The sequence below is a fragment of the Rhinolophus ferrumequinum genome, chromosome 10 (genome assembly GCF_004115265.2).
Source record: "Rhinolophus ferrumequinum isolate MPI-CBG mRhiFer1 chromosome 10, mRhiFer1_v1.p, whole genome shotgun sequence".
Taxonomy (NCBI): Eukaryota; Metazoa; Chordata; class Mammalia; order Chiroptera; family Rhinolophidae; genus Rhinolophus; species Rhinolophus ferrumequinum.
The window spans coordinates 55,854,648-55,882,518 of record NC_046293.1 but is presented as its reverse complement, the minus strand read 5'-3'; the positions used below and the strand labels follow the sequence as shown (position 1 = coordinate 55,882,518).

General features: G+C 39.7%; 1 protein-coding gene and 1 pseudogene across 1 annotated transcript in view; one reads left to right on the top strand and one right to left on the bottom strand.

Moving 5' to 3' along the window:
* Positions 1–462: 462 nt before the first annotated feature.
* LOC117028831 (cytohesin-2-like) lies at positions 463–20,768 on the bottom strand (annotated as a pseudogene).
* The window catches only part of PTGES3 (prostaglandin E synthase 3), a 19,985-nt gene continuing 12,650 nt past the window's right edge, over positions 20,537–27,871 (top strand). The window contains exon 1 of the mRNA XM_033117787.1: positions 20,537–21,014. Within this exon, the coding sequence (XP_032973678.1) occupies positions 21,013–21,014 (2 nt within the window). The 5' untranslated portion in view covers positions 20,537–21,012. The remainder of the gene's footprint in view (positions 21,015–27,871) is intronic.

Here is a 27,871-nt window from a genome sequence, read left to right as displayed (position 1 = left end):
TTTGATAAAAAAGAAAAATTTAAATACAAAATAATAAATGGTAATGGGGTATCCCTGTAAGTTTCTGATTTTAACTGAAATGCAATAGTGTTTTACCATTTAGGATCCTATTTACTATTTGTTTGGATTTTTTATTATATTTAAATTGTTTCTTTGAATTCTTATTTACTTAGACCTATTTTATTATTTATTATTTATATTGTTATTCATAAATGATGACTTTTATTGAAAAATTTCCAGCATTTATTAATATCATAATCTTAATATGATTATAATAAATTATAATCATTTTCTTAATATTAAACCATCCCTGCATTCCAAAAATAATCTTTACTTAGTTGTAGAGTATTATTCTTTGCTAATATTTTGTTTAGAATAACTGCCCCGCAAAGTAGAAAATTCCCTACTTTTTTTTAATTCCCTACTTTTTTTAAATAATGAATAATTATCAACAGTGTGTTGTTAATTACAAATAATGAGAGAAGTGCTAGAGGTTGTGAATTTTGCAAAGGGGAAACCAGCATCTGCAGCCGCTGAGCCCAGGGGTCCAGCCACCAGGGTGGGACAGCTCCTTAATAAATAATTGGGAACAAGGGAGCAGGGCTGCTCCTGCTGCTTCTTGACAGAAACCTGCTTCTTCCTTGCCGCAGCATCCCATAGAAGGGGCCCATGTTCACAGCTGCCTGGATGAACTTGATCTACTTGTCCTTCTCGTCCTGTGTGGGGGCAGAGATCCAGTACACTATGGGTTCCCCTCAACCAACCAGCCATATGCCTCTGTTTCGCAGACTTTGATGAGCTGCCCCTTGTCATTGGGTATGTAAAGCTCAAAGCAGTTTCCAGGAGTTGTCCACTTCTTGGGTGCTCAGATTCTTCTGGGAGATGATGATTCCTCTCCGTGTCTTGTGTGTTGTGTACTCAAAACAGGCAGTATCTGAGGAGCCAGCCCTACCGGTCCGGGTTGAATAAGGTGTGGGCCAGGTCATTCCCATCATCCTCAGGAATCCTGAAGGGCTCATGAGCCTGAGCAGATCCTCAGCAGGTCTCGCCCTTGTTGATGCTTGGGTTCAATGCCACAAAGTGCTCCAGGTCTGGCTTGTCCCAAACGTTGGGATTGTAAAGACTGGTGTTCAGCACGATCGACTTGACAGTACGTAGCATGTGTCCGTGGACTGGAAAACTACAGGACTACACAGGCAGTAGCATCTCGGGGAGAAGGCTTCCATCATCTGGTCAATCTTCTGAGCCTTAGCGGGGAGACGGGAAGCTCCATAGAAATTGCCTGAGGGCCTGCACCAGATTGAGGTCGGTGAACTTTTGCAGATCTGCAAAGGCCTGGAGCACTGCCAGTCTCAGCTCTTCCCTCTTCCCCATGTCTGTCTCTTTCAGGCCTTTGCCCTTGTACAGGAAACAGGTGATCTCCTCGGTTGTGTCCTGGAGAAGTTCGTTCTCCACCAAGAACTAGACTCCTTCTTGGGGTCCATGTTTGAAGTTCTTCCGAACCATGGCTATTTCCGGTTCGTTGCAAGGTGCTACTGCTCTCATCAGTCTCTAGACCCTCCACCTCGCTCGTGGCTTCACTGAGCTCCTCCCGCAGGTACTGGATCTCCACTAGCACCTCCCGCTGCTGGGCAGGACATTCTCCAGCTCATCTGCTCCAACAGAGTCAGGTTTGGGAGCTCATAGACACCGTCCTCAGTGGCGTCTGGGAAGACCCGAGAGAAGTCCCGGGCTGTCCTGAGGGTGCGGCCTGAATTGCGTTGGCCCACAGGTTCCCCCGAGCCTGCTCCAACGCCGGGGAGCCGCCTCCCCGGCGCCAGTACTCCGTGCTAAACAGACTTCCCCTTCACCTCCGAACTGCCTCGCCAGTAAGGTGTTTTGCATCTGTATAAGTGAGATTTGTAGATAGTTTTTATACAAAGAAAAAGAAAACTATAGTTTATATTAAAGAAGCTGAAACAGCTAGTGATGTAATAAAAAGAGCATAAGTTTATAAGTCAGAAGGTGACATTTAGGGTGAGGAGGGGTTGGGGGGACCTGGGTGAAAAAGGTGAAGGCATTAAGAAGTACAAATTGGGGGCCCGCTGGGTGGCTCAGGCGGTTGGAGCTCCGGGCTGCCGGTTGGATTCCCACATAGGCCAGTGGGCTCTCAACCACAAAGTTGCCGGTTGGATTCCCACAAGAGATGGTGGGCTGTGCCCCCTGCAACTAACAACGGCAACTGGACCTGGTGCTGGGCTGCGCCCTCCACAACTAGGATTGAAGGGACAACAACTTGACTTGGAAAAAGTCCTGGAAATACACACTGTTCCCCAATAAAGTCCTGTACCCCTTCCCCAATAAAAATCTTAAAAAAAAAAAAAAAAGAAGTACAAATTGGTGTAGTCACTGGGGATGTAAAGTACAGCATAGAGAATATACCCAATAATGTTGCAACACCTAGTATAGTGCCAGGTGGGTACTACACTAATCGTGGGTTCACTGCATAAATTATATAAATGTCTAACCACTATGCTGTATACATGAAACTAATATAAAATAATATCGAATGTCAAGTGTAAATGGAAAAAAAAATTGTGAAGATGACATTTAGGGCAGCCGGATGGCTCAGTTGGTTAGAGCTCCGGCTCTCAACAAGGTTGCCGGTTCAATTCCCTCATGGGATGGTGGGCTACACCCCCTGCAACTAAAGATTGAAAACCGCCACTGGACTTGGAGCTGAGCTGCGCCCTCCAGAGCTAGATTGAAGGACAACGACTTGGAGCTGACCAGCCCTGGAGAAACACACTGTTCCCCAATATTCTCCAATAAATTTTTTTTAAAATGACATTTAATATTAAATATTTCCAAGCAAGCCAAATAAAACAATTTTAAAACTCCAAGCACTATGTTCCATCATTCCACCACATTTGGCATGAAGCTTCAATCGAGAGATGCAATAATACTACAAAATCAGGATTTCATTATCCTTAGGGTTGGCATCAGTCAACCACAAATCCTCCCCTGCAATGGCAAGACATTGAACCTTTCAGATGCTGAGTGTCAGGTTCCATCCCTAAGGACATAGGCTATAGATCTTGCTAAATTTTAACTGAAATGCTTTCTTTCATTTCATGTACCATTACCAATTCATGTAAGCATTGGGAACATTTTAATTATTTTAGCCAATCCACAATACCACTATTTTCAATGAGAGCCCATTTCTAACAACCATCAACAATTAACGATCCATTAATATCTCCATTATAAATCAATTTTTGACATTCATTAGATTAATAAACAAAATATGTAATGTTGATGAGAGTTAAGACAGCTGAAATGCTTCTGGTAATCCCTTTGCAGTGTAAATTCCCAATTAGAAGGCTAGCTGCACCTAGAGTGTAATTTTGACATATCCATAATATTTCACTCTCTGTACTAAAATACTTTAAATTATAGATATTATAACACCGGATACAAATACCAATTCTGCCACTTAATAGCTATGTAATATTGGATATGAATGTAATTTGATACCCTCGAGTCTCAGTTTCCTTAAGTGTAAAATGAGGATAATACTTCATGGAATGGTGAGAATTAAATAATGGATATGAAAAGCCATTATAAACTTCAAAATAGTCTACAAATGTTAAGCATTATTATTAGATAATAATACCTCAAATAGAGGTTAGGTTTTGTTGAGATCCTTTGAGGATTTGTCCATTACATGGAAGGTTAAATGACCTCTAATGTTCACCTATTGTAAACATTACAGTTTTGATATTCTCTTTGTCTGTCTATGAACACAGGGGAAAAAAACAAAGTAAGTTATGGAGTTCTTAACCCAGAAGGCCAAAATAATTACCTTAGACTACCTGTAATCCTGACCCATTCCAGAAGAATAGTCTCTATCAAATGAGGACTGACTTAATAGATTTAATTATAATAACGAACATTTATTCAGTGTTCATTATCTTCCAGACAGTATGCTGAGTACATTATCTTATTTAATCCCCACAATAACCCAATAAAATAAGTATTGCTTTTAAGCCCATTTTAAAATGAGGAAACTAAGACTTAGAGAAATTAGGTAACGGCCCAACTTGTGGTAAAGGATTTGAATTCAAGCAGTTGTTCTTGAGAACCTACATTCTAAACACAACCGTTAATATATAAATATATGATAAATATTAATTATGTTATATAAAACAAATAATATACATAATATATAAAACAATATAAATATATAAAATATAATAAATATGAATTGTGTATTATATAATATATGACTATACAAATTCTGGACTTAAGAACAAGGTGGACAGACAAAATGCATGATGTCACCTTCCTTTCTTGAAACAAATGTACATAAGCTTTCGGCTAGCTGTCCTGAATTTCAAGAATTAACTCACAAAAGCATTGTACAAGCTTACTATATTGTTTTTTTCCCTGTCTCATTTCATGTTTCTCCTTTTTTTAGTCTTCTCTTTCCCCATGTGTGGTGGATTTTCTGCAAAGATAGCTACCAATACTTCCTGCCATTCCTATATATGCATGCTGCTCTTCTCATCAAGAGATGTCATCTATTTCCCCACCCCTTGAATCTGGACTGGTGTTGCTATTTGCTTTAACCATAAGAATGTGGGTGAAATAAAGCTGTGACAGTTTGGGGCTTAGGACTCAAGAGACTTGGCAGCTTCCATGTGTCATTCTCTTGGAGCCTTGCAGAAAAGTCCAGGTATCCTGCTAGAGAGATTATGTGGAGAGAAAAGCTCCAGCCAACAGTAAACACCAACTGACCAATGTATGAGGCCGTCTTGGATCACTTATACTCAGCGGAGCCTCCAGATGAATGTCATATGAGTGACCCCAGCTGATAGCACATGGAGCAGAAAAACCAGAGCTGTAGACAGGCAACCCACAGAATAGTAAGAAATTTTTTTAAATTGTTGTTTTAAGCCACTAGGTTTTGTGGTGGTTTGTTATGCAACAAAGGCTAATTGAAATATGATGGGCCACAGGCATTTAGATAGAATGGCCACACCCTTGGGAGATGTCTTTAGGTAAAGAGAAGACTGTCCTTGAGATGGCTACAAAAAAGTTTGAAGCAGTAAAGTAAAATACGTGGCTGATTTGGGTCTGTCTTATCCAACTACAGATTTTTCACTAAATTAGCATAAGGGAAAGAAATCCAGGTACACAGATCTTTAATTTTTTTCTGACTACATATATAAGAAAACATGAATGTGTCTCACTTTTTCCAATACTCCATGAATGTGTCTCATTTTGAGCCAAACAGGAGAACAGTTCTTACACATAAACATCTTACTCCTTAAAGTTGGGTGTAAGGTGCAAAGAGGTTACTTCCCTCCCCTGAGACTTAGAAACCTACACTTACTGGACGGAGAATATACCAAAATACCAAGCTTCTTAAGAACTACATTCGGAACTGCAGTCAATTCCCAATTGTCCATGAAATGGAAGTTAAATATAGTTTAGAACTTATCTGAGGAAAAACATTTTTATTTTTGTTTTTCTATATTTTGGGAATATATTGAGATTCACTTTTCTCATTATATTTTACCCATAACATATTACTAAAATGATATCTCATTTTCCCCAAGCTCAGCAGGGAGAAGAGGCCCTAAAATATCAGAAGAAACCGTTTTAAAAGTGAAGTGTTTCAGGGCGGCCGGATGGCTCAATTCGTTGCCTTCAACTAGATTGAAGACAACAAGCTGCTGTTGAGCTTCCAGAGGGGCGGCCGGATGGCTCAGTTGGTTAGAGCGCGTGCTCTCAACAACAAGGTTGCCGGTTCAATTCCCACATGGGATGGTGGCCTGTGCCCCTTGCAACTAAAGATTAAAAATGGCAACTGGACTTGGAGCTGAGCTGCCCACTCCACAGCTAGATTGCAGAACAACTACTTCGAGCTGATGGGCCCTGGAGAAACATTGTTCCCCAATATTCCCCAATAAAATTTAAAAAAAAAACAGTCATGGGATGTAAAGTACAGCATAGGGAACATAGTCAATATTGTAATAATTACTATGTATGGTGTCATATGGGTACTAGCCTTATCGGTGATCACTTCGTAAGGTCTAATCACTATGTTGTACACTAAGTTGTATACTAATATTGTATTCAACTATAATTGAAAACTAAATTGAAGGAAAAAAATTTGGGGGTAAGTCTCACTTACCTTAAAGAAGATCACAGACTTCTCTAATTACATTCAGGTAATAAAAACAACCTCAATTCAGTAATAGAAATATGAGATGCTTGAATTAAAAAAAAGCATTGTTTTGCAAAACCATAATACCATAATTAAACCTGACAAAATTAACAATAATCCACTAATCATTGAATACTAAATCTGTGTTCAGAATTCTCCAATGTCATTTATAGTTGTTTTTTTTTTCAAACCAGTATCTGATCAAGCATCAGGATTATAATAAATAGGTTTTTGATTTCTGAATTAAGCATAAAGATTCCTGACCTCTGTCCCAAGAGCTGACTCTGCAGTCCCATCAATTTATTGATCCAGTTCATAGAAATCATCAATTCAGATCTTCTCTGTCTTTCCATTTGGGTACAACTCTGGGTTAAAGAGGCAAAATTGCCTAAATCCAGTTAGTGATCTTTACTGGGAAAGCATCAGCTCCCAGAGGACACAAATTAAGGATGAAAGTTGCTAACTGCTCTTGGCCAACTGTATGATGGAGAGTTGTGTTAAGGAGCAAATAAATAAATAAATCCTCTTTTGTTATTTAAAATTAAAACTAAAGGGCTGTGGTTAGCAATCTACAATTGCTTGTGTCTTCAACAATGAAACAAGCCTTTAAGAGTCACTTGGGACGCAATATTAAGGACTCTTGACTTCCCCACTGAACATTTCTGGTAATTTCTATTATTGATGAAATATTTCAGGAAGGTCTCCACCAAAATCACAGGGAGAAACCACAATGACGGGAAATGAACAGATCCATTATAATGGGGATTACTTTAATTGGGCACAGCTCCTGTTTCTCTTTCCAGGAGATACACTAGCCAGATGCTAAGACTGAGCAATCGTTTTTACCCTTCCTATCTTTAAAAAAAAAAAAATTTTTTCCTTCACTCCTTCTCATTCCAGGAACTGTGAAAAACACTAAATACGGAAAACACATGGTAACTGTTTGCTGTCACAAATATTTGCAGAAGAATAGGGGAACTTGAGAAAACCCTAAGGAAAGAAACTAGAGATGAAGTAGCTGGAATTTACACAAGCTTCTGCCCCCAGCCACCCCAAAACTAACTTCCGCTATGCCTTCCCTTCCTCCTTGAAAGCAAAGAATATAATCAAAAGTAGTTCTCTGAACCTCCAACTTAGGGAAGGGCCATGGTAACCACCCAGAAATTACAATATGGTTTGTATTAAAGCTATCATAGAAATACAGAAAACTATTGATAGGATGTAATTTACAATGGGAAGTAAAACAGTACTGTCCACCTTCCTTCCCCCTCCACCCATATTCTCTTGCCTAGGCAAGCAGAGGACTATAATTTCGCCTTTAAGAAAATCTAAGGATAGATATAAATCAACTAGAGAAGGGAGAACACTGGTGGACCTCCAAGTTTCTTGTCTGCTTCTGGCCTACTATGGAGAACTCTGGGTGGGGTCCAAAGAATAAGGAATAGGGACCTGACTACATAGGAATTTCTCTAGGATTTAAGAAACTAAGGTAAGGTAGTTGAAGTTTTCTATATAGTGAACGCAGTTCACTAAGGTAGAAAATGAAATCAAGAGTAATTGTTTCAAGGATGTTATGCATTTGACTGGTAGGTCCCTGCTGTTGCATATTTTCAGGAACTTTTGGATTACATACAACAGGCATAGGTGAGAACTCCCCAAACCTCAACAGTGTGCTGCTAGGATGGAGATATAAAAGTCAGTTTTGTATCAAGCAGTTCAAGGTGTTTTGTGTTTGTTTGTTTGTTTGTTTGTTTTTGAGGGAGACAGATACATAAGACAAGTATATTAACAACTGGTAGCACAAGTTTTTAATTTATAAATATGTATGTATATACAGTCAATCCTCATCATTCACGGATTCCATATTTGTGAATTCATGGTCATCCACAGACACGGGCAGGGCAGTGAAAACCCTGAGTTGCCTGATGGGCCTGTTCCCAGGTGAGGTTGTTTCCGCTCTCATACTGTAAACAAGCGTTTTTGTGGTATACTTAGTGACATGTTTTTTGCATTTTGTAGGTTTTGTCACTGATTGCACTGTTTAAAATTCCCCCCATGTGTAGTGCTGAAGTGCTGTCTAGTTTTCCTAAGTGCAAGAATGCTGTCATGTGCCTGATAGAGAAAATACGTGTGTTAGATAAGCTTTGTTCAGGCATGCTACAGTGCTGCTGGTGGTGAGTTTAATGTTAATGAACCAACAATACATATTAAATAAAGTATTTTTAAACAAAAACACAGATAAAACAAGGTTATGTACAAATCAGTGATAAAAACGTGACCAGAGACTTTTAGGAAATCTAACCCTGTATATCTCCTAGGAGCAACGGTTCAGTATATGCTAATTCGGTGCTCGTGGTGACTTTATAGACCATAACTACTGTAAATAATGAGAATTGACCACACACACACACACACACGCCCACACAAGCGCACGCACACATGCACACACACACACACACATCAACAAGGTCCTGTGATCATGAAAGTATAGCAGCCACTGGTGGTGGAGAAGGGAGCTCCAAGAATAGAATTTGAGAGATTACCTATATTTAGAGAATAGCAGAGAGTCAGTGAAGGATAGAGAAAGGCCAGTCAGTCATAGAGATTGATAAGAACTAGAAGAGAGGCATTTCAAGAAAAAGGAAGGATTGGTCAACCATGTCAAATGCTTTAAAGAGGTCAAGAATGGGGACTTAAATTTTTTAAGGCCTTTAAATGTGGCAACTGAGTGACCTTCAGTATATTTTTGTAGCTTGGGGAGGGTGGGAACCAGTGAATGGATATTGAAAAAATGTCTTTAGTAAGAACAATAAGTGTGGACTATGCTTAGAAATATGGAAAAAGTTTAGCAGACCACAGCATGAAAGGATTTGTTGTGGTTTTGCCTTGTTTTTTAAGATGGAAGATAAGCATACGTATTGTATTTGTAGGCAGATGAAAAAATTAAAGGCACAAGCTGAAAATGCATAGTCCTCTAAAAGGCAGAAGACAATGAGGTTAAGAACACAGGCAGAAGGGTCATCCTGGTCTTGAAGGAGAACACTTCCTTAGAGATGAAAGCCAAAGTAGACTTCACAAGTTTCATTTTAAACAATATTTTTACTTATTAAATTCTAATATATATACGTATATATATACATATATACATATATATACATATATACATATATATATATATGTATATATATATATATAGAGAGAGAGAGAGAGAGAGAGAGAGAGAGAATTACTAACCCACATTTCTATGGAAAACATGTTTACTAACTATATTACAGCATTTATGTAGTCATTTTTGTCTTTTTTTTTTTTTAATTAGGTAACAGTGTGTTTTTTCCAGGACCCATCAACTCCAAGTCAAGTTGTTGTCCTTCAGTCTAGTTGTAGAGGGCGCAGCTCAGCTCCAAGTCCAGTCACCGTTTTCAAGCTAGTTGCCAGGGGCGCAGCGCACCATCCCATGCCGGAACCGAACCAGCAACTTTGTTGCTCAGAGCACTCGTTCGAACCAACCAAGCCATCCGGCTGCCCTATTTTTGTCTTTAACCTAGATACTATTTTCTAAAGTTATTTAGGGTAGTTGTTTTCATCACTCTTCGAATGTGATTGCTTTTTATTTATAATATAGTTAAGTTCATGTGTTACTGTTTTTATTCCACTTTGAGTTCCCTCCCCACTCTCACTAGCTTGAATAATTTATTTTGGGAGGACTGGGAAGGACATGTGAAGCATTACTGTAGTTCTATACTAAAAGGTATTCTCAAAGAAGTGTTAACCCTATCCTTATCCATATTACCCATTCCCATTCTCCTTCTACCCCTTTTCCAACCACCCCTTGTAACGAGTAGCTTGTTTCTGAGACCTGCACTGTTTCCCACTTTTTAAAAATCATATGTGAACATGTCTGAAGTAGAGACTATTAGCTACCTATCCCAACATCTCTTCATCTTTCTAAATTATACAATCTGAATTTTAGTTTGGCACATAATCACCTGGATTAAATACTTCCCTTTTCCCAGTCTCTCTGGCAGCTATATATAGCCACATAAGTACTTGCCAATGAGATGCAAGTAAAAAGGTTGTATGGCAGATTTTGGCAGACTGATTTAAAAGATTGCTGGCATGCCTTCTTTTTCTCTTTCTCTCCAATCCTCCAGCCTGCTGCTTGGAACATGAATGTAATGGCCTGAACTCCAACAACTATCTTAGGCCATAAAAACAGGGTTCTGGGGATGGAGGAGTGGAAAATTTAAAAGCCTGGATTCCTGATGATATCTTAGACTCTTCATACCATTTCCAGACTGCGTGCGTGCATGTGTGTGTGTGTGTGTATGTGTGTATGTGTGTGTGTGTGTGTGTGTATTTCACAATTTTTACGTGGCACTTAGTAATGTCCTCAATTTCAGTGATGATGAAGGTAGCCTTACACTATTCTTGCATTTAGATATTTCTTTCTGCAGCCTCACATTTTGTAAACTTTGGGTTGTCCTAGAAAACTAAAGTTCAATGCAATATTAGCACGGTCACTTTAAGATATGAAGTTTAAAAGCTAAAATACGCATAGATTGAGTTAAATATTACTTCAGGATCACTTTCTAATATGAAGAATTAAACAGATAAAGCTTAAATGGGACTATAGCTGGCATGAAGTTTGACAGAAAATATATAGAAATAATTGACCAATTATGACATTTATCCCTGCTCTTTCCTCATATTGATGAAAACTATAAATATGTTAGTACTTAATCAGTTTTCTGTTCATGAGCATCATGCAATAAGCCATACATGTTGAACAGAAAATCTAGAAACATAAGGGCTTCTTTGGCATTTTCCTGAGGATTTCAAAGCCCTTAAAGTTACCTATATAGAAATATGCTAGATATTATGAGGGAGTTAGATGTTAGTTTTATTTCCATGTTGCTTTACCTAACAACCTGGAAACACAGAACTCAACTGATCTGAGGTGCTCTGAAGTAAAAAATTATTTCCCTCATGGATCTGGAACTTGATGCATTCATTCATTAAATTACTTATCAAACAAGAATCAAGATAAAGCTACTAGGAATAAAACCACTTCTGTGAAGACCTCTGTTGGCATCTGCAAGGGTCAAGGCAGTTGCCCATTGGCTAGGAATTAAGAATGCCCCTTTGTAAGTCTGGAGGTTCCTGAGAAGTCAAGAGAGACTCAAAATTGTACACTTTAATATATATTCTTATAATTAAAAAAAGAGGTATCCTCAAGGTAGGAACCCCTCTGTATGTAGCCCCTCTGTATGTCTCCCTACTGTTGTCTATTAGCAGAGGTCAAGTGGGAACCCCAGAACTCTGCATGTTCTGGCAAGACTCCCCACTCTTCTCAACATTCACAGGCTCTTCTACCACCATCCCCTTTGAGATCATCATGCCCTTTATCCCTGGTAATGTCAGTTATCACGGGAATCCAAGGTTCTCCAGACATGCCTTATATCCTGGACTCCAATATTCCTACAGTTTGTACATCAGGGCTTCTAACTCCATTTTATACCCCGTCCCATCTTTTGAAATTCTTTCACAACTGAACTCAAGATCAAATGTCTGCAAAATCCATTATATCCTCAGTTTCTTTGAACATTCCTTTCACCTTCTTGCTCTAACTGATGTAGGAAATTTCTGTGAGTGACGGGATCCTGTCTCATGAAACCAAAGAATGGAAGCACGGACCAAGGAGAGGCAAGGCATTGTAAAAGAGAATAGTTTATTAAAAGCAAAGAGTCGCAGCTCTCGGAACGAGAGAGGGTCCCCGACTGGGGTGCCCAACCTGGGGCAAAAAGGCTCTTATTTTTATATCTTTCCTTGTCTGTTTGGAGAAGGGAGCTGACACCTTCTAATGGAATTCGTCTATCAGGTTTGTTTTGTTTGTCCATCCTAAAGGAATTAACGAACCCATTTCTATCTATTAGATCTGCTCCGTTTGTCCAGCCAAAATGGATTTATGAGATAACTTATTAACCTCAAGGAGCCATTACATTTTGTCCTGGAGTGAATGAGCCATTTCAGAAACTGGAGTTTCAGGATATGGCTGTCTTTTGTTTATTCCACCAGGGACCTTCCTGTCTACCTAACAACATGTTAACTAACCTGTCTCATAACTGCAACCTGGCTGTCCTCTAATGGCAATGTTTCTCCTGCATCCCTCTTGAATGTAGTTATCACTCCAACACCCTTTGGTACCATTGGACTTAGAGGAAGAGTGTCCTTTTTAAATTATATTTTATCAGATTACACTGCCAAACTAGCCCTTCATGTGTTCCTTCTTTATTTCCTCTTCCCCTAGGTTACTTTAGTTTCTTTAAACTTTTAAGTCTTGGCTGTCTATCACTCTTTCAACTTCCAGAATTGTTGGTGATTTCAATATTCCTTCAACGCCTTGGCATTTTAAGTCTGAGATCAGGTACCAGCATGGTTGGGTTCTGCTGAAAGCCCTCATCTAGGTGGCAGACTGCTGACTTTTCAGTTGTGTCTTTACATGGTGGAGAGGGAGAACTCTCTGGAGTCCCTTCTATAAGGGCACTAATCCCATTTATGAGGCTCCACCTTCATGACCTAATTACCTCTTAAAGCCCCCCTCCTAATACCATCACATTGGGGGTTAGGATCTCCACGTCTGAAATTTGGGGAAACAGCAACATTCAGTCCATTGTACAAATCCAAAACTGTAACATTCCAGGATTAGACTACCAAAATAGTTCTAACTACACAAAAGATATACTAGTTTAAAAGCCCTTAGACTTACTTTCATCCCTTTCCCTCGTCCTAAGCCTTCTCTTTCTTTCCTCTGGGTCTTATCCTTTCCTGTCTCATGCCAGACCTTGTTCTGTCAGTTATCCTGTCTTCTTCAATCCCTCCCTTTCCACAGGCCTCTTCTCTCACCCTTCAAACATAAAAAACAAAAACAAACCACCCCTCCTCATTCCTAAACAAGCCACAAAAATAAAACCCTTCCCTCAACTACTAAATATATACAATACTATCTTTTAACTCCTCCATCTGTCCCTTTCAGTCTCAGCTAAGGGTGTCACATTTCACCCAATCTCCCAAACTAGAATCATCCTTATCTTTTCCCACTTTTCTCACTGGTCTTCAAGGTCAGAAATTTATCAAAATTCTGGGTGACCTTTTCTCTTCACTCCCACAGCTACTGCTTTAGTTCTGTGTCTACTCTCTTGCCTAAAATACCATAGCTGGTTTGTCTGCAGTCCTTCTCCACTCCAGGTGGCAAATTACATTCTGAGCATCTACTATGTGTCTGGCACTGGAAACACAAGACAAATATGATACTAGTTCCTATACTCAAGAAACTTGTCCACACACACTGCAGCATCAGTCCCATTAAAAACTTCTCTTTGTTGCCAATAGAATTAAGTTCAATCTCCCTAAGCAGGCATATAGGGTCCTTTGCAATCTGGCCTGAACCCACCTCTCTAGCCTTCTCTCTCATGTCTCTCCTAAATTCCAGTCACACTGAACTTTGCACAGATCCCTGAAAATTCCATTGCCTCTGCTTCATATATGCTATATTTTCTGCCTGGAACACCCTATTCTGCCTCTCACCGTTGGCCTGGGAAAAATGTATTCAGCCTTTGAAACTCAGCTCTTAATCATTATTCCACTTTGATGCTTTCCCAGACTCCCCTACCTAGTCCTTCAGGTTGCTGTTCCCACAGTGCTCTGTTTATAGCTCTAATATACAAGTCTAAGTTATAGTACTCATTACAACACATTATAATTTATCTGTTTACTTTTTAAATAAGTTTATCTGAGCCAAACTGACGACAATGCTGGGGAGCAAAAATCTCAAATGCTCTGGAGTGTAACAGTTTTGCAGCTTCATTTATGCATTTGAAGTTAAGGAGGGAATGTAAGGAAGATTACATGGAGGTGGGAGAAAGCAAGGCACAGAGGCATTGGATTACAGGATAGTTAATAAGATTATGTGCTCTCTTGAGGATTAATACCCCCTTTGAGGGGCATTACTTCTGGTATTTCAAAGGTGTGTTAACCTAGATGCACAATAATCTATTTACTTCTTTACGTTTTTTATAAGACAATTCCTGGAGGCCAGGAACAATATTGCTCTGCAGAATAGGCACATAGTAGGCTCTAAATTTCAATTTACTTTTTCCAGAGAGAATGTTTCATTAAAGTGAAAGCAAGGAAGTGCACTCTGAAAGAAAATGGATGGCTCCCAAATATATATATTTTTAATGAATCTCTTAGCACTTGGTCTTCTCTTATTTCCCCCCAAATGGCATTACACCGCCTTTGTTTCCTAGAAAAGGGAGCATTAAAAAAATTGGGGGTGAACAACTTAAACAATTAGAGAAAAATAAGACCCCTTATCTTTGAAACTAATCCTATTTCTCCATTATCCCTTTCTTTCTTTTTCTTTTTTTAATTTTTATTGAGGAATATTGGGGAACAGTGTGTTTCTCCAGGGCCCATCAGATCCAAGTCAAGTCACTGTCCTTTGTTCTAGTTGTGGAGGGCGCAGCTCAGCTCCAAGTGCAGTCACCGTTTTCAATCTAGTTGCAGGGGGCACAGCCCACCATCCCATGTGGGAATTGAACCAGCAACCTTGTTGTTAAGAGCTCAGGCTCTAACCAACTGAGCCATCTTGCTGCCCCTCCATTATCCCTCAGTTATCCTGCAAGGTGCTGAACAAAATGGTGTTACATAATATTCTTCCAAAATCTAATGTCTGAATGCATGTCACCTTCTTGTCACTTCCTACAATATACAATGGAAAGAGCACAATGAAGTATTTACTTATGGCAGAGTTACCCTGGAACTGTAATACATTCTCTTTCATGAAGACCATGAAATTAAAAACCTTTACTACCCAATTTCTTCTGATCCGAGACTATTGCTAATTTACATAGAAATAAGCATATATCACTCTTTTTATAGTCTTATTTTCTATAATATGAACTCCATGTATGTGTGTGTGGATGTATGTGTATATATTTTATATACACACTGTAAGGTGATGATGTTTGGGGTAGAATACCGTTTTTAGATTTCAATATATTTCATTTAAAAATGTAAATTAGCTTTTTAATGCCTCTTCCTTTACCTAGCTTTTGTCCGCCCACAGTTAGATACTGGTAGCAAAACTCAGAATATGAAAAAGCTAACCACAAGACAGTCATTTTTAACCCTTTCCATTACTGTTAAACCAGACTGATAGGGTACGCTTCCAAATTGTGGGAAGATAATGATGACATCAGAGAACACAAAAGAAATGTAAGTTGCTGTACGTGATGTTTATATTTAGCTAGGTCATGATGTCTCCCTTAAACTTTATGATCAATTTCTTATTCTCTATACCTAGATTACTACTTTGCTCCTTTTCTGTTTATTTGCCTTACAAATATAAAGTTAACAACTTCTAAATTATTTTCTTATTACCATGTTTCCTGAAAGTAAGACCTAGCCGGACAATCAGCTCTAATGCATTAAATTTGGAGCAAAAATTAATATAAGACCGGGTCTTATTTTACTTATATTAATTTTTGCTCCAAAAGACATATTAGAGTTGATTGTCTGGCTAGGTCTTATTTTTGGGGAAACACAGTAGAAAACTCCCTCATAAAACTGGACTGTTCTCATCTGTTATAAACTTTTTAAAAAATTGCTCATGTCAATTTATAAAGATCTTTTTTGCTATTAGTGACTGTGTACACATTTAAATTCAGTCCTCAGAAAAATATCAGAGAGAAGGAGCATGCTACAATGATAATAGATAAGGAGTTTCTGAATTTAACAAAAAATTGGCCTGGGAATTTCTTTTCTCTTAGGAGACTGTTAGGATTAAACTTGTGAAATGGTATCTAATACTTGTCAAGTATTGTCTAATTTCTGCCAATTTGGATTGCAGAGTTCTCTCCCCAAAGCCCTGACACTATAGCTATACGAGGTATGACAAGTTTGCCAACTTGCCACCGTGCGCTTACATTGGCAGCGCTGTACAAACAGCTCGGGAAGGTTTCATAACCTTGGTGTATCAGTGTCTCACAGCTGTGTTCATGTGGACGTGTGGCGGTGTCTTGCTGAGTGGCGTTCATTATTGTTCTGTGTTTTTGTGCACCGTCACAAGAATGTCTGAGCTTGAATTAGAGCAACCAACAAACATTTTTTGTTTTACAGGACTTTATTGGGGAACAGTGTGTACTTCCAGGACTTTTTCTAAGTCAAGTTGTTGTTCTTTCAATCTTATTTGTGGAGGGTACAGCTCAGCTCCAGGTCCAGTTGCCATTGTTAGTTGCAGGGGGTCCGCCCCCAGTTGAACCAGCAACCTTGTGGTTGAGAGGACACGCTCCAACCAACTGAGCCATCTGGGAGCTCAGCGGCAGCTCAGCTCAAGGTGCCATGTTCAATCTTAGTTGCAGGGGGCGCTGCCCACCATCCCTTGTGGGAGTCGAGGAATTGAACTGGCAACCTTGTGATTGAGAGCCCACTGGCCCATGTGGGAATTTAACCAGCAGCCTTTGGCGTTAAGAGAATGGAGCTCCAACCGCCTGAGATATTGGGCTGGCCAAGAACAAACATTAAATTCCTTGTTAAACTTGGCAAGAGTGTAAGTGAAATCAGGGACATGTCCAAGTTTATGGGGATAATTCCGTGAAGGAAACGGAGGTATACAAATGGATTAAACGTTTTTCTGAGGGGAGAGAACGCCTCATTGATGAAGAGCGGTCAGGGCAGGCAATAACTAGCAGAACTAACAAAAACATTGCAAAAATTCATCAAATTGTGCACCAAAATCACTGGCTGACTGTGAAAAACATAGCAGACCAAGTAAACATTGATAGACAAATAGTATCGGCGGCCGGTTAGCTCAGTTGGTTAGAGCGTGGTGCTCTTAACAAGGTTGCTCTTTCGATCCCCACATGGGCCACTTGTGAGCTGCGCCCTCCACAACTAGACTGAAACAACTACTTGGCTTGGAGCTGATGGGTCCTGGGAAAAACACACTTAAATAAATAAAAGTTTAAAAAGAAACAGTTAGGAAAATCTTAACTGAAAATCTTGGCATGAGAAAGGTGTGTGCTAAAATGGTCCCAAAGGAGCTCACTGATGAATAAAAGCAAAGGAGAGTTGAAGTTTGCCAAGACCTTTTGGAGAGGCAAGACGATGTTTTGGGCTGTGTTATCACTGGTGATGGAACATGGGTGTACCAATACGACCCTGAAACAAAGTGTCAACGTGCACAATGGAAGTCAGACCATTCTCTGCTACCAAAAAAGTTCTGTCAGTCCAAATGAAGAATCGAAACGATGTTGCTAACCTTTTTTGATATCAGAGGGATTATTCATTATGAATTTGTACCAACTGGACAAACAGCTAACCAAGTGTACTATTTGGAAGTGCTAAAAAAATTGCGTGAAAAAGTTAGACGAAAACAACCTGAACTTTTTGCCAACAATTCATGGTTCTGCATTATGACAATGCACCAGCTCACATGGCACTGTCTGTGAGGGAGTTTTTAGCCAGTAAACAAATAACTGTATTGGATACAGTTAACCTCCCTAACTCACCTAATCTGGCCCCCAATGACTTCTTTACCTCAAGATAAAGCAAATATTGAAAGGAAGACATTTTGATGATATTCAGGATATAGGGTAATATGACAACTCTGATGGCCATTCCGGAGAGTTCCAAAATTGCTTTGAAGGGTGGACTGGGCGCTGGCATTGGTGTATAGATTCCCAAGGGGAATACTTCGAAGGTGACTGTAGTGATATTCAGCAATGAGGTATATAGCACTTTTTCTAGGATGAGTTTGCGAACTTAAGTGTCAGACCTCATACATGTTTGAATCTAGATTTGGGGCCCTACTAGAAACAGAACTTGTTAGTGAATGTGAAAAAACAAAAACAAGAACCTGGTACAACTTGGGTCCCCACCAGCTAATGGTTGTGATAACATGCAAAGCCATGGATAAACCTGATAACTACAGTATTTGTGCAACTTCTGGGTGAGTAGCCATTTCCAGAGTTACACTAACATGAACCCACTTGAAATATGCCCAACAGGGGTATACAATATGAATTCGGAAGCAACAGGTCTGAATTTTCAAAAACTTCTTTTCTGAAAGCCAGTTTTTGGGGCCCGCCCAGTGGCTCAGGCGGTTAGAGCTCCATGCTCCTAACTCCGAAGGCTGCTGGTTCGATTCTCACATGGGCCAGTGGGCTCTCAACCACAAGGTTGCCAGTTCAATTCTTCGAGTCCCGCAAGGGATGGTGGGCAGCACCCCCTGCAACTAAAATTGAACACGGCACCTTGAGCTGAGCTGCCTTTCAGATGGCTCAGTTGGTTGGAGCGCATCCTCTCAACCACAAAGTTGCCGGTTTGACTCCCACAAGGGATGTTGGGGGTGCGCCCACTGCAACTAAGATTGAGCTGAGCTGCCGCTGAGCTCCCAGATGGCTCAGTTGGTTGGAATGTGTCCTCTCAACCACAAGGTTGCCGGTTCGACTCCCGCAAGGGATGGTGGGCTGTGCCCCCTGCAACTAGCAACGGCAACTGGACCTGGAGCTAAGCTGTGCCCTCCACAACTAAGACTGAAAGGACAACAACTTGAAGCTGAACGGCACCCTCTACAACTAAGATTGAAAGGACAACCACTTGACTTGGAAAAAAAAGTCCTGGAAGTACACACTGTTCCCCAATAAAGTCCTGTTCCCTTGCCCCAATAAAATCTTTAAAAAAAAGTTTATAAAAAAAAAAATTTAAAACATGATTCTCCCACAAATATAAAATTAACGTGAGCCAGACATTTAACTTATTGACAGAACCAGTAAGATGGTAAAGCTGGTTCCAGGAGCATTTAAGGAAGTAGGTATTTATAGGCATAAAAATAAATAGAATAAGGTAATAAGTTAAAGGAAACTGTCTTACAGAGCAACAAAACCGTAACTTTGGGGTTAGCTTTTCTGTCAGTCAGAAGTCTACAACTTAACAAGTAACTTCACAATATTTGAGCTCCAATCATGTATTGAATAGCAAAGTCAAACGCAGGTATCTCCCTCCTAGAGACTAATCATTGGGCAAACAGGTTAAACCACATCCCTGTATGAACTGAAAGGTCATCCCTCTACTCCTTGCCTATTTCCATATTTTGGGTAATTTTTATTAAGGAGGCCTGTCCTAATTGTTCCAGTCAATATCGGTATCTCCTCCTTTCGACCTCTCCTCCTTTCATTCTCCCACTACTTTTTGTACTCCCATTATCCTGATTTGTGTATTTATTTCCCCTAACAGGCAGTAGGCTCCTTAGAATCACTATTTGAGAGCTGGGATTTAACTTTCCATTTTAACAGGATTTGGGCACAGGGTCCAGTTGTTCCCAATACCTGCCTTGCACAGCATAGACACTAAATCCTTTTTTAAAAAAATTTATTCTAAGTGTATTTTTCCAGGATCCATTAGCTCCAAATTAGGTAGTTATTTCAATAGAGCTGTGGAGGGCACGCAGCTCACGGGTGGCCCATGAGGGGATCAAACGCGCATCCTTAAGAGCACTGTGCTCTAACCCACCACCCAGGACACTGCTTAATGTTTAATATGAAACCCCCACTTTCTCCAAAAACGTCTTATAGCACTTTCCATAAACCTCCTTTGTATTCTACCTAGGGATGCACTGTATTTCTTCCTTACTCCATTGTTAAACGCGGCCTTCTGGAGTAGGCATGTACTGTTTTGATTCTTGGTTATTATCCTGCATTGCCCTGCACAAAGCCGCAGTGCACTTGGAGAGATCGGTTGAAAACAGATGGGGAACACTCTTCCCCAACTGATGTGCCTGGAGACACGACTGTTCTAGTCCATTCCACAAACCTTGGCTCTCCACTTAAATAATCTTCCTGTCTCACCTACAGTACTAATCTCTCGAAGCAGGGGCAAATGCTCGCCCCCCAATGGCAAACGTTCCTCCTCAAAGGCCTCAAATTTCTGTTGCCCCTGGGCAGGGTCTCCAATCTTCAGAAAAATGGCGAAGTGGACCGAGGCCCTCGAGTCTGAAGTTAGCCCTTTTTCGCAAGTATCACCAGCGAAAGGCGCTCTTTTCAAATCTTTATGCGGTGGACGTATCCTTAGTGAGCTGATGGGGTTCCCTCCACAGTAACCAATCCCCCATTTCACTTTCCAAGCCTCCCGCCTCCGTGCGTCCCTCCACCTCAACCTTCCTCCCGCTGTCAACGCATCAGTCTCCCGGGTAGGTCGCCCAACGCGCGTGGCAAGGCAGTTAGGTGGCCAACGGTTTTCTAACGCGAGAAGGGAGCGCGGGAGGAGAGGCGGGAACAAGTCAGGCCGGAGGGCGGGGGCGAAGGGCGGGGCTTGCGCCGGGAAGGATCGCGAACGAGCTGGGAGGCCCCGCCCTTTCCGTAGATATCTCTAGAAAGCCGGGCCGGAGCCTGAAAACAAAGAGTGCGCAGGCGCGGCGGCAGGGCCCGGGCATTTTGCTGCGTCACCAGCCGCCGCCCGGCCTCACCAGCCCTCGCTCGCACGCACGCACGTTCATTCTCCGTCCTCGCGTCCCTTTTCCTACACTTTCCTCTTCTCCCCGACCGGAGGAGCCGCTCTGTCCGCGCGGTGCATTCTGGGGACCCAGGTCGAACCCTCCGCCGCCCTCGTCTGAGAGAAGCGAGAAGAGGCCGCACCGGGGAGAAAACGCCGGAGTCGGCACCGGAGAGGAGTCGATTGCCCAGCAGCTGCCACCGGAGAGGCCCGCCCACCCGTTTACCCGTCCCCCTGCCCCGTTCACGATGTGAGTGCGACACCCGCCAAGGGATGGTCGCCCCAGAGGGAGGCCGAGGCCACGCTGGGGGTTGCCGGAAAGCGCCCCCTCTCCTTCCCCGCTTTCGGCCCCTCAGTTTTCTCCCCTCCGTGGTGGCAGTCGTTCTTGCCTAGGGGTGGGAGGTCCAGTATCCTTTTTCCGGTTACCGTTGGCGGGTGGAGGACATTTTTCCTCCAGATGTCCGCTTCCCCCACCTCTAAACCGTCCTTCAGCTTCCCATGCCGGAAATCCCACTTTTTTCCCCTGGGCTGTTCGGGTCGCTCCTAACTCTCCGGAACTTAGCTGTAGGCCTTAATCTCCTGTGAGCTTTTTGCCATGCGGCGCCCTGGAGGCGTGGACCGTCTTGGATTGCTACTTCGTTTCTTGGGCGTTCTGGTTCTGCCGCTCTCAGATGCCGGTCCTGGGCCAAGTGCACCTGTGGTGGGTGCTACCAGAGGCCGGTGGTGCTCCTCGTAGAGCACCACGCGGCCCTCCACCGTGAGCGACAAGGGACTGCTAGGCAACCGGAGGGAGGCCAAATCGTCACCACAACTCATTTCTCACGGGTGCCGTGATTTCGCGAGTGGGCGGGGGGCTTTCCAGGCCGCCTCCTAGCTCCGGTCTCTCGAAGAGAGTGAAGGTTGCCTAAACTCAGTCGTGTCCCTGGCAGCGAGGAGTTATACCATAGAACAGGTAGTTCTGCACGTGTCGAGTCGAAGGATAGTTGTGGACATTTTTCAGTGTTCTGTTAAACTTTGTGCGAGGTTTCATGATCCTATCTTAATTTAAGTTTGAAATAGGTATATAACTGCCTTGTTTTAAAGAACTTAAATGTGTTTACGTGGGGGTAACTACAGATTCTTTTTTTATGGTGTAGGAAAACCTTGGTGATTGTAACCGAGGAAGAATTCTTGGCACTGCCGCTTCCGCGCTTTCACATTCTCCTCAGGAAAAGTTTTTACCTTTTCAGATGTGAGAACTGCAGGTTTTATAGGTTTGGGGTTTTTTTGTTTTTTGTTTTTTAACTGCTCTCCTTTTTAACGGAGAGCAATAGAAGGGGAACAATTTTTATTCCTATAAAAAGTAATGCACTTTCAATTTCATTTAAAATAATAACTGACGGTGAGTATATTGGGCTAGAATTTTAAATGGAAAGGATACACTCTGAGTTGATGTCGGAGAACAAGCCTCTAGAAGAACACATGTATTACTGTAAAGGGGATATATTAGCATTTTGGAAGGATTTCCCCCTCTAAAAGTGGTATCTAATAGATTTTGATCTATGTAAAATAGCTTTTGTTTTTCCCTTTGAAATCTCTTCTAAACAATGTAGCAGGATTGTCAATCTTAAAATATGAGTACAAAATGAATACTCAGAGCATTACCAACTTTTAATAGACTAATGTAGCCAAATATATCTTTTCACAAAGAAATACCATATTTAGTATGGTTTGAAATAGAAGTTTTCTAGAGATCATATAAAATAAAGTAGGTAAGACACGTTATGTAAGTGGATTAAAAGTGTAACAACCAATACCAAAAGCCTTCTATGTAGTTTATAAGAATGCTACTTCAAAATGAGTGTTTTGAAGAGGCCAGATAATTTCATCCTCTTTAAAATATTCAGTATATGTCACCTTGCAAATTCTTTAGGGGATCTTACTGAACTAATAATGACTTGAATGAATTTACAAGGTGAATATTATGAGTCAGTTGCTTAGTTGCAAAAAAACATTTAATGGGTCATCCAGTCCTAGGAAGAATCTGTCTGATAATGGTCTGATAATCATTTTGTTGATGTCTGCTATAAAAATTTTTTTAGATATGGAGAGAGACATTTATGCTGGATATATTAAGGGTTTTAGGGTCTGTTTTTTCTTACTGAATTCTCTTTAGTAGCGATTTTGTAGGTAAGTTTCTTCTAATCAAATTTTTAAAGTTTTGTCTAGTAGTTTACATAAAAGCCATCAATCTCTCACCTACCTTGGAGATGGCTAGGATTTTAGGACCTCCCTTTGCCCATTTAAGACAAGCCCAGCCAAAGCCTCTGGGGGGTGGGGCGCGGGCACTACTTGTTTTTTTTTTTAAATTAGCTCTTGTTGGTTCTAATTCTAAATTGGACCATAACAATTGGACCCATAAACAATAGATACAAAGAAAATGTTTTATTAATTTTGAGCTATTTGAAGTCATTCTTTCTGGAGTCTGGTACTTAATAAATTGTCCAGAAACATACTGTGACTATTTAACATCGGTTAAAATCTTTCTTCCTTTGCCATCACTCCACTTTATAAGATTGAGACCCCAAAATAAAATCAGTCTTTAGCCTCCAAAACAGTTTGTAATAGTGAACATGTGCTAGATAGTTAATTTCTGTAAGTTAAGGAAGAGTAACTGATGATGGCCTTTGTTAAGTGTTGATTTCCTAACCACTGTAACTTGGCAACTGGATTTACTTTTTTCTTAGTTAGACTTTAACTAGAATGCAGTAGAAACTGGAATGGACAAATCACTTGAGTGCAGACCAGTGTGTACTGGTATTGTTAATTAAGATTCTCCTGTTTAATTGTATTTTCTCAATTTTAAAATCTTCTAGAAGCTATATAATTTTGGGGTCTTAGATGTTTAGTAATTGTCACTTTTCAGGAAAAAAATACCTTTATAGTATCAACTGTTTAGAATCAACCTAGCTCTTAAATGCTTAAGATCATATTTTACCTGAGTTCCTAAGTTGAGAGTTGTTGTATCTAGTATATTTTGCTACAAAAATACAAACTTTGTTATAGTAAACTTTTTATTTACTGTATAGATTGGCAATGATAGATTGACTTCCACACTTTCTCAGGACATCTTTGAACTTTCGGTTTTTCAGGAAAATGGCAATAACTTTCAACCTTACCTTGAGCAATACATTCTCCCCCATGTTGTATTCCAAAGCCAAATAAAATGTGCTGTTACGGATTTTCTGTGCAATAGTTGATCTTCTTCACATGTAGCCATACTTTATTGCTAATACATGTTTATATCAGGGCCCTAAACTCAGCATGTTTAATTACCCTTGTGTACTGAAAGAATCTAAGTCACAAGTGTTTAAATTTTTAAAACTATTATTCTGGGATCTGGTTCTTCAAATGGCAGTTCATGCAGTGCTAATTAATATAAGGAGCTGTCCCAAATAGAATTGGAACCAAGGATTAGAACCAAGCATTTCTGACAGAAGGCTAATTTTTTTCCTAATTTACGAAAAAAGGGAGAATAATTTTTCAGGTGGTCCTTTTATCTCCAGACAAATAACCACATCTCTGTAGTTCAGTTTTATTATATAATCTAAATCACTGCTTCTGTTAAAATCTGTGCCATTTTATTTTATTATTTTTGTAAGGAGGGCACAGCTCACAGTGACCCATCCGAGGATCGAACCATCAACCTTGGTGTTATTAGCACCGTGCTCTAACCAACTCAGCTAAGACCCCCCCCCGCCCCCATGCCACTTCTTGATGTACTGTAATAGAGCCCTAAGGCTCTGAAATTTGTAATGGAGGCAGTGAGAGATTGATCTTGTTTGAGTCTAAATTTATATGAAGAAAAATTATTTTACCTGCTTTGGGGATATTAAAAGGATGTGTGCACAAAAGTGGGAACCTGGGAAGCTCAGAGAAGAAAAGCACTAAGTTTTGGGGGGGGTTATCTTTAAGAACAGCTTTCACTCTTACTATTTTAGAGTGTACCAAATAAAGGCACTAGCTCACAGATTCACAAACATTCTTTGTTCACACCTTGGTATCTTGGTACCGTGTTTCCCCAAAAATAAGACCTGGCCAGACAATCAGCTCTAATGTGTCTTTTGGGGCAAAAATTAATAAAAGACCCAGTCTTATATAATATTATATAAGACCCGGTATAATATAATATAACATGACTGGGTCTTAATAAGACCGGGTCTTCTGTTAATTTTTGCCCCAAAAGACGCATTAGAGCTGATTGTTCGACTAGGTCTTATTTTTGGGGAAACACAGTAGTTTTTTGGTGTGTTTGTTTGTTTGTTTTTTATGGTGCTACTTGGCCAAAAGGAGTAACCTAGCATTTCTGTTTATTAGGTAGTTGGGTCCAAACAACTTGAGTTCGTCTTAACAGCCTAGTAACTCTGAAAAATGAGTACACATAAATTGAAAGAAAAATGTAGTTTCTTGTATAATCACAGTATGCCTTTGGGGCACTACATAACGTCTTATACCTTGATAGTTGCATCTCATTTCCTGTTTCCTGTTTTTTTGGTTTAGTTATAGCATCCACCAAAAATCCAGCTTTGCAAAGATACAATCTAATGGTGAGGGATGTAGAGCAACATACAGTTGAAACTGAACCACTTGGTATCTTGATCGAAGTTGAGTATCACTGAATTCCTCTCAAGTTGAAAATATTCTCAAAAAAGAAAGAACTAACATAAAAAAGAGAAGAAACAAACAAACAAGCAAATTATTCTCTGGCTGCCCTGTAGGTTCCTATGTAGTGCCATCATGCACCTTGGCGCATCATTTGGGAACCACAGGGCTAGCATGAGTATTTAGGTCACCTTTCCAGAAAGTTTTACATAATACAGAAGATCTGAAAATACGAGAAGCATATCTTGGGGTTTCTCTGAGCAAAGAATATGTGTGTGAGAGAGTTTGGTTTTAGACATTTGTAGGCAGGGCTTTTGATAATACTTAAGGAAAAACAGCTCGGCCTATGAATCTAGAACCACTTTTTCCCTTTCTATAGCAAAATTTTCATGTTTCCATATCATTCCTCACTTAGTACAAATTGAAATAGATACACCAATTTCTTAATTCTCTTTTGCAAATGATAACCCAGTTGACAAATTTAGTTTTAAAAATCAGTAATTCTGAACTTTATAACATCTTTTTTTACTGCTAACTTTTTTTCTTGGTTTTAATGAGTTTTATTTTTCTATAACCCTTCTTGATATTTAAAGATGCTGTGGGATGTATAAACTATTAGTGAATCTAGTCTTGAAGCTATTCGCTTACTAGAAATACATTTAGCTTCTTTCTAAACCTAGAAGATACTTACTCCCTTATTAAGTTATAGTAATAGACTAGTCTTCTGATTTCTATTTTATTTTAGAATTCAAAGTGATCTTTTAATTTAGACAAATAATGCTCCATTACGAAGAAACTCTTAAGAGGACATAAGAAACTCATTAATTACTTCTGAATAAAGTATCTGAGGTTGTATACTATTACAGAATATCTTAATGTTCTCCAATATCTTACAAGTTTAAATACACTATGTAGATGTTACCTTTCAAAGTACTAACAACCAAAGAATGTTATCTTATGATGTCCCACCTATTTATACATTAAGAAAGATAAACCATAGCTAGTAATGGACCTGATTCCATTACCCTCATGTTAGATTTTGGGCCTAGATTTCATCTAACAGGGATTTTTGTCTATTTTGTTGACTGCTGTAGCTCCATAACAATTCCTAGCACCATGTTCAATAAACACAATAAGCATTTATTGAATAACATTAAAACGAAATGAATTTTAGCTATAAAGCACACATGAGGTGCTTGACCACGGTGAGGGTTAGGACTAACTGGGGTCTTCTACTGGTCCTGTATTCTGCTATATGACATCTTCAGTCACAGTTAATTATATCTCATTTGGTTGGTGGGCAGTAGTTGAAAGATAAATTTGGTGAGTGCCATCTATAAATCAAATATCTAATTTTACATTCTATTTAGGCTTTGATATATTTTGGGAAATCTGGAAAAGAACCACCATCATCAGGATATACCGTCAAAGTACATTTGATTTGTTTGTGAACCCTTTGTTTTGGGAATGTTTATTGTGGGAATATTTAGTTTATTGGTTATGTTTCAGTCAGAACTTTCTCTTACCTGTGGATGATTGCCATAGGTTCCCCTTTAACTAATTCTACCTACCACCACCAATTTTTTTTTAAATCTAACGAAGTTGACTTTCCAGTCAAAATTAATCCCCTTTTCCCACTTTTCTCTGTTTGATTAATTTCTATATGAGGCTGTTGATTGAAGATAAAACTTAATAGATTTTAAATTATTTGCCTGTTATATCATAAAGATTATTGTTAATTATCACATCCTTGTATCACATTTTGCAGTCCCTTACATACTTTTACAGAATTAGAACATTTTTATTAAATGGTCGTCATTGCTATTTTCTCCAGTACATTGTATGTGTTGAAGAGCCTAATATTTTGTGACCAAATGATAGTATCCTTTTTTTCTCCAATGGTTTAGAGTAAGAATTCAAATATTAACAATGGTTTGTCACATTTCATATGATAAGAAACTATATAAAGGACCATCTGATTGAAGCTATGACAGACATTAAAGATTTCTGGGGGAAATATACCAAAATGTGAATTCTATGGAATGAGATATATAGATAGATCTATCTATTTTTCTTTCTATCTATATATATGTGTATGTGTCTCCCATGATGTTGATCGAACCATATATTTCAGGTAGCCACATTTGGAATTGTGTATTAGCTAAGATTTGTAGGCTTCTCACTTGAATACTAGTAATTTTTTGTTCATCACTAAATTCTCGTGTATGAACTTTAAGATTTTTTGTTTGCTATGTGATGATGGTCTGGAGTACCTGCTTAAAAACTTTTGAACTTGGGGATTTCTGAGAAAAAAAGAAAATAAAGATGTTGGAGCTTTGACCATAGTGTTGTTTATAAAGACAAGTCATATGCTGTAGAATTCTATTATATATGGAATTCTCCTGCCCCCCTCCGAGATTTCAAAAGTTCTAAAGGGATGATGCCGGGTTTTCTTCTATAAGACCC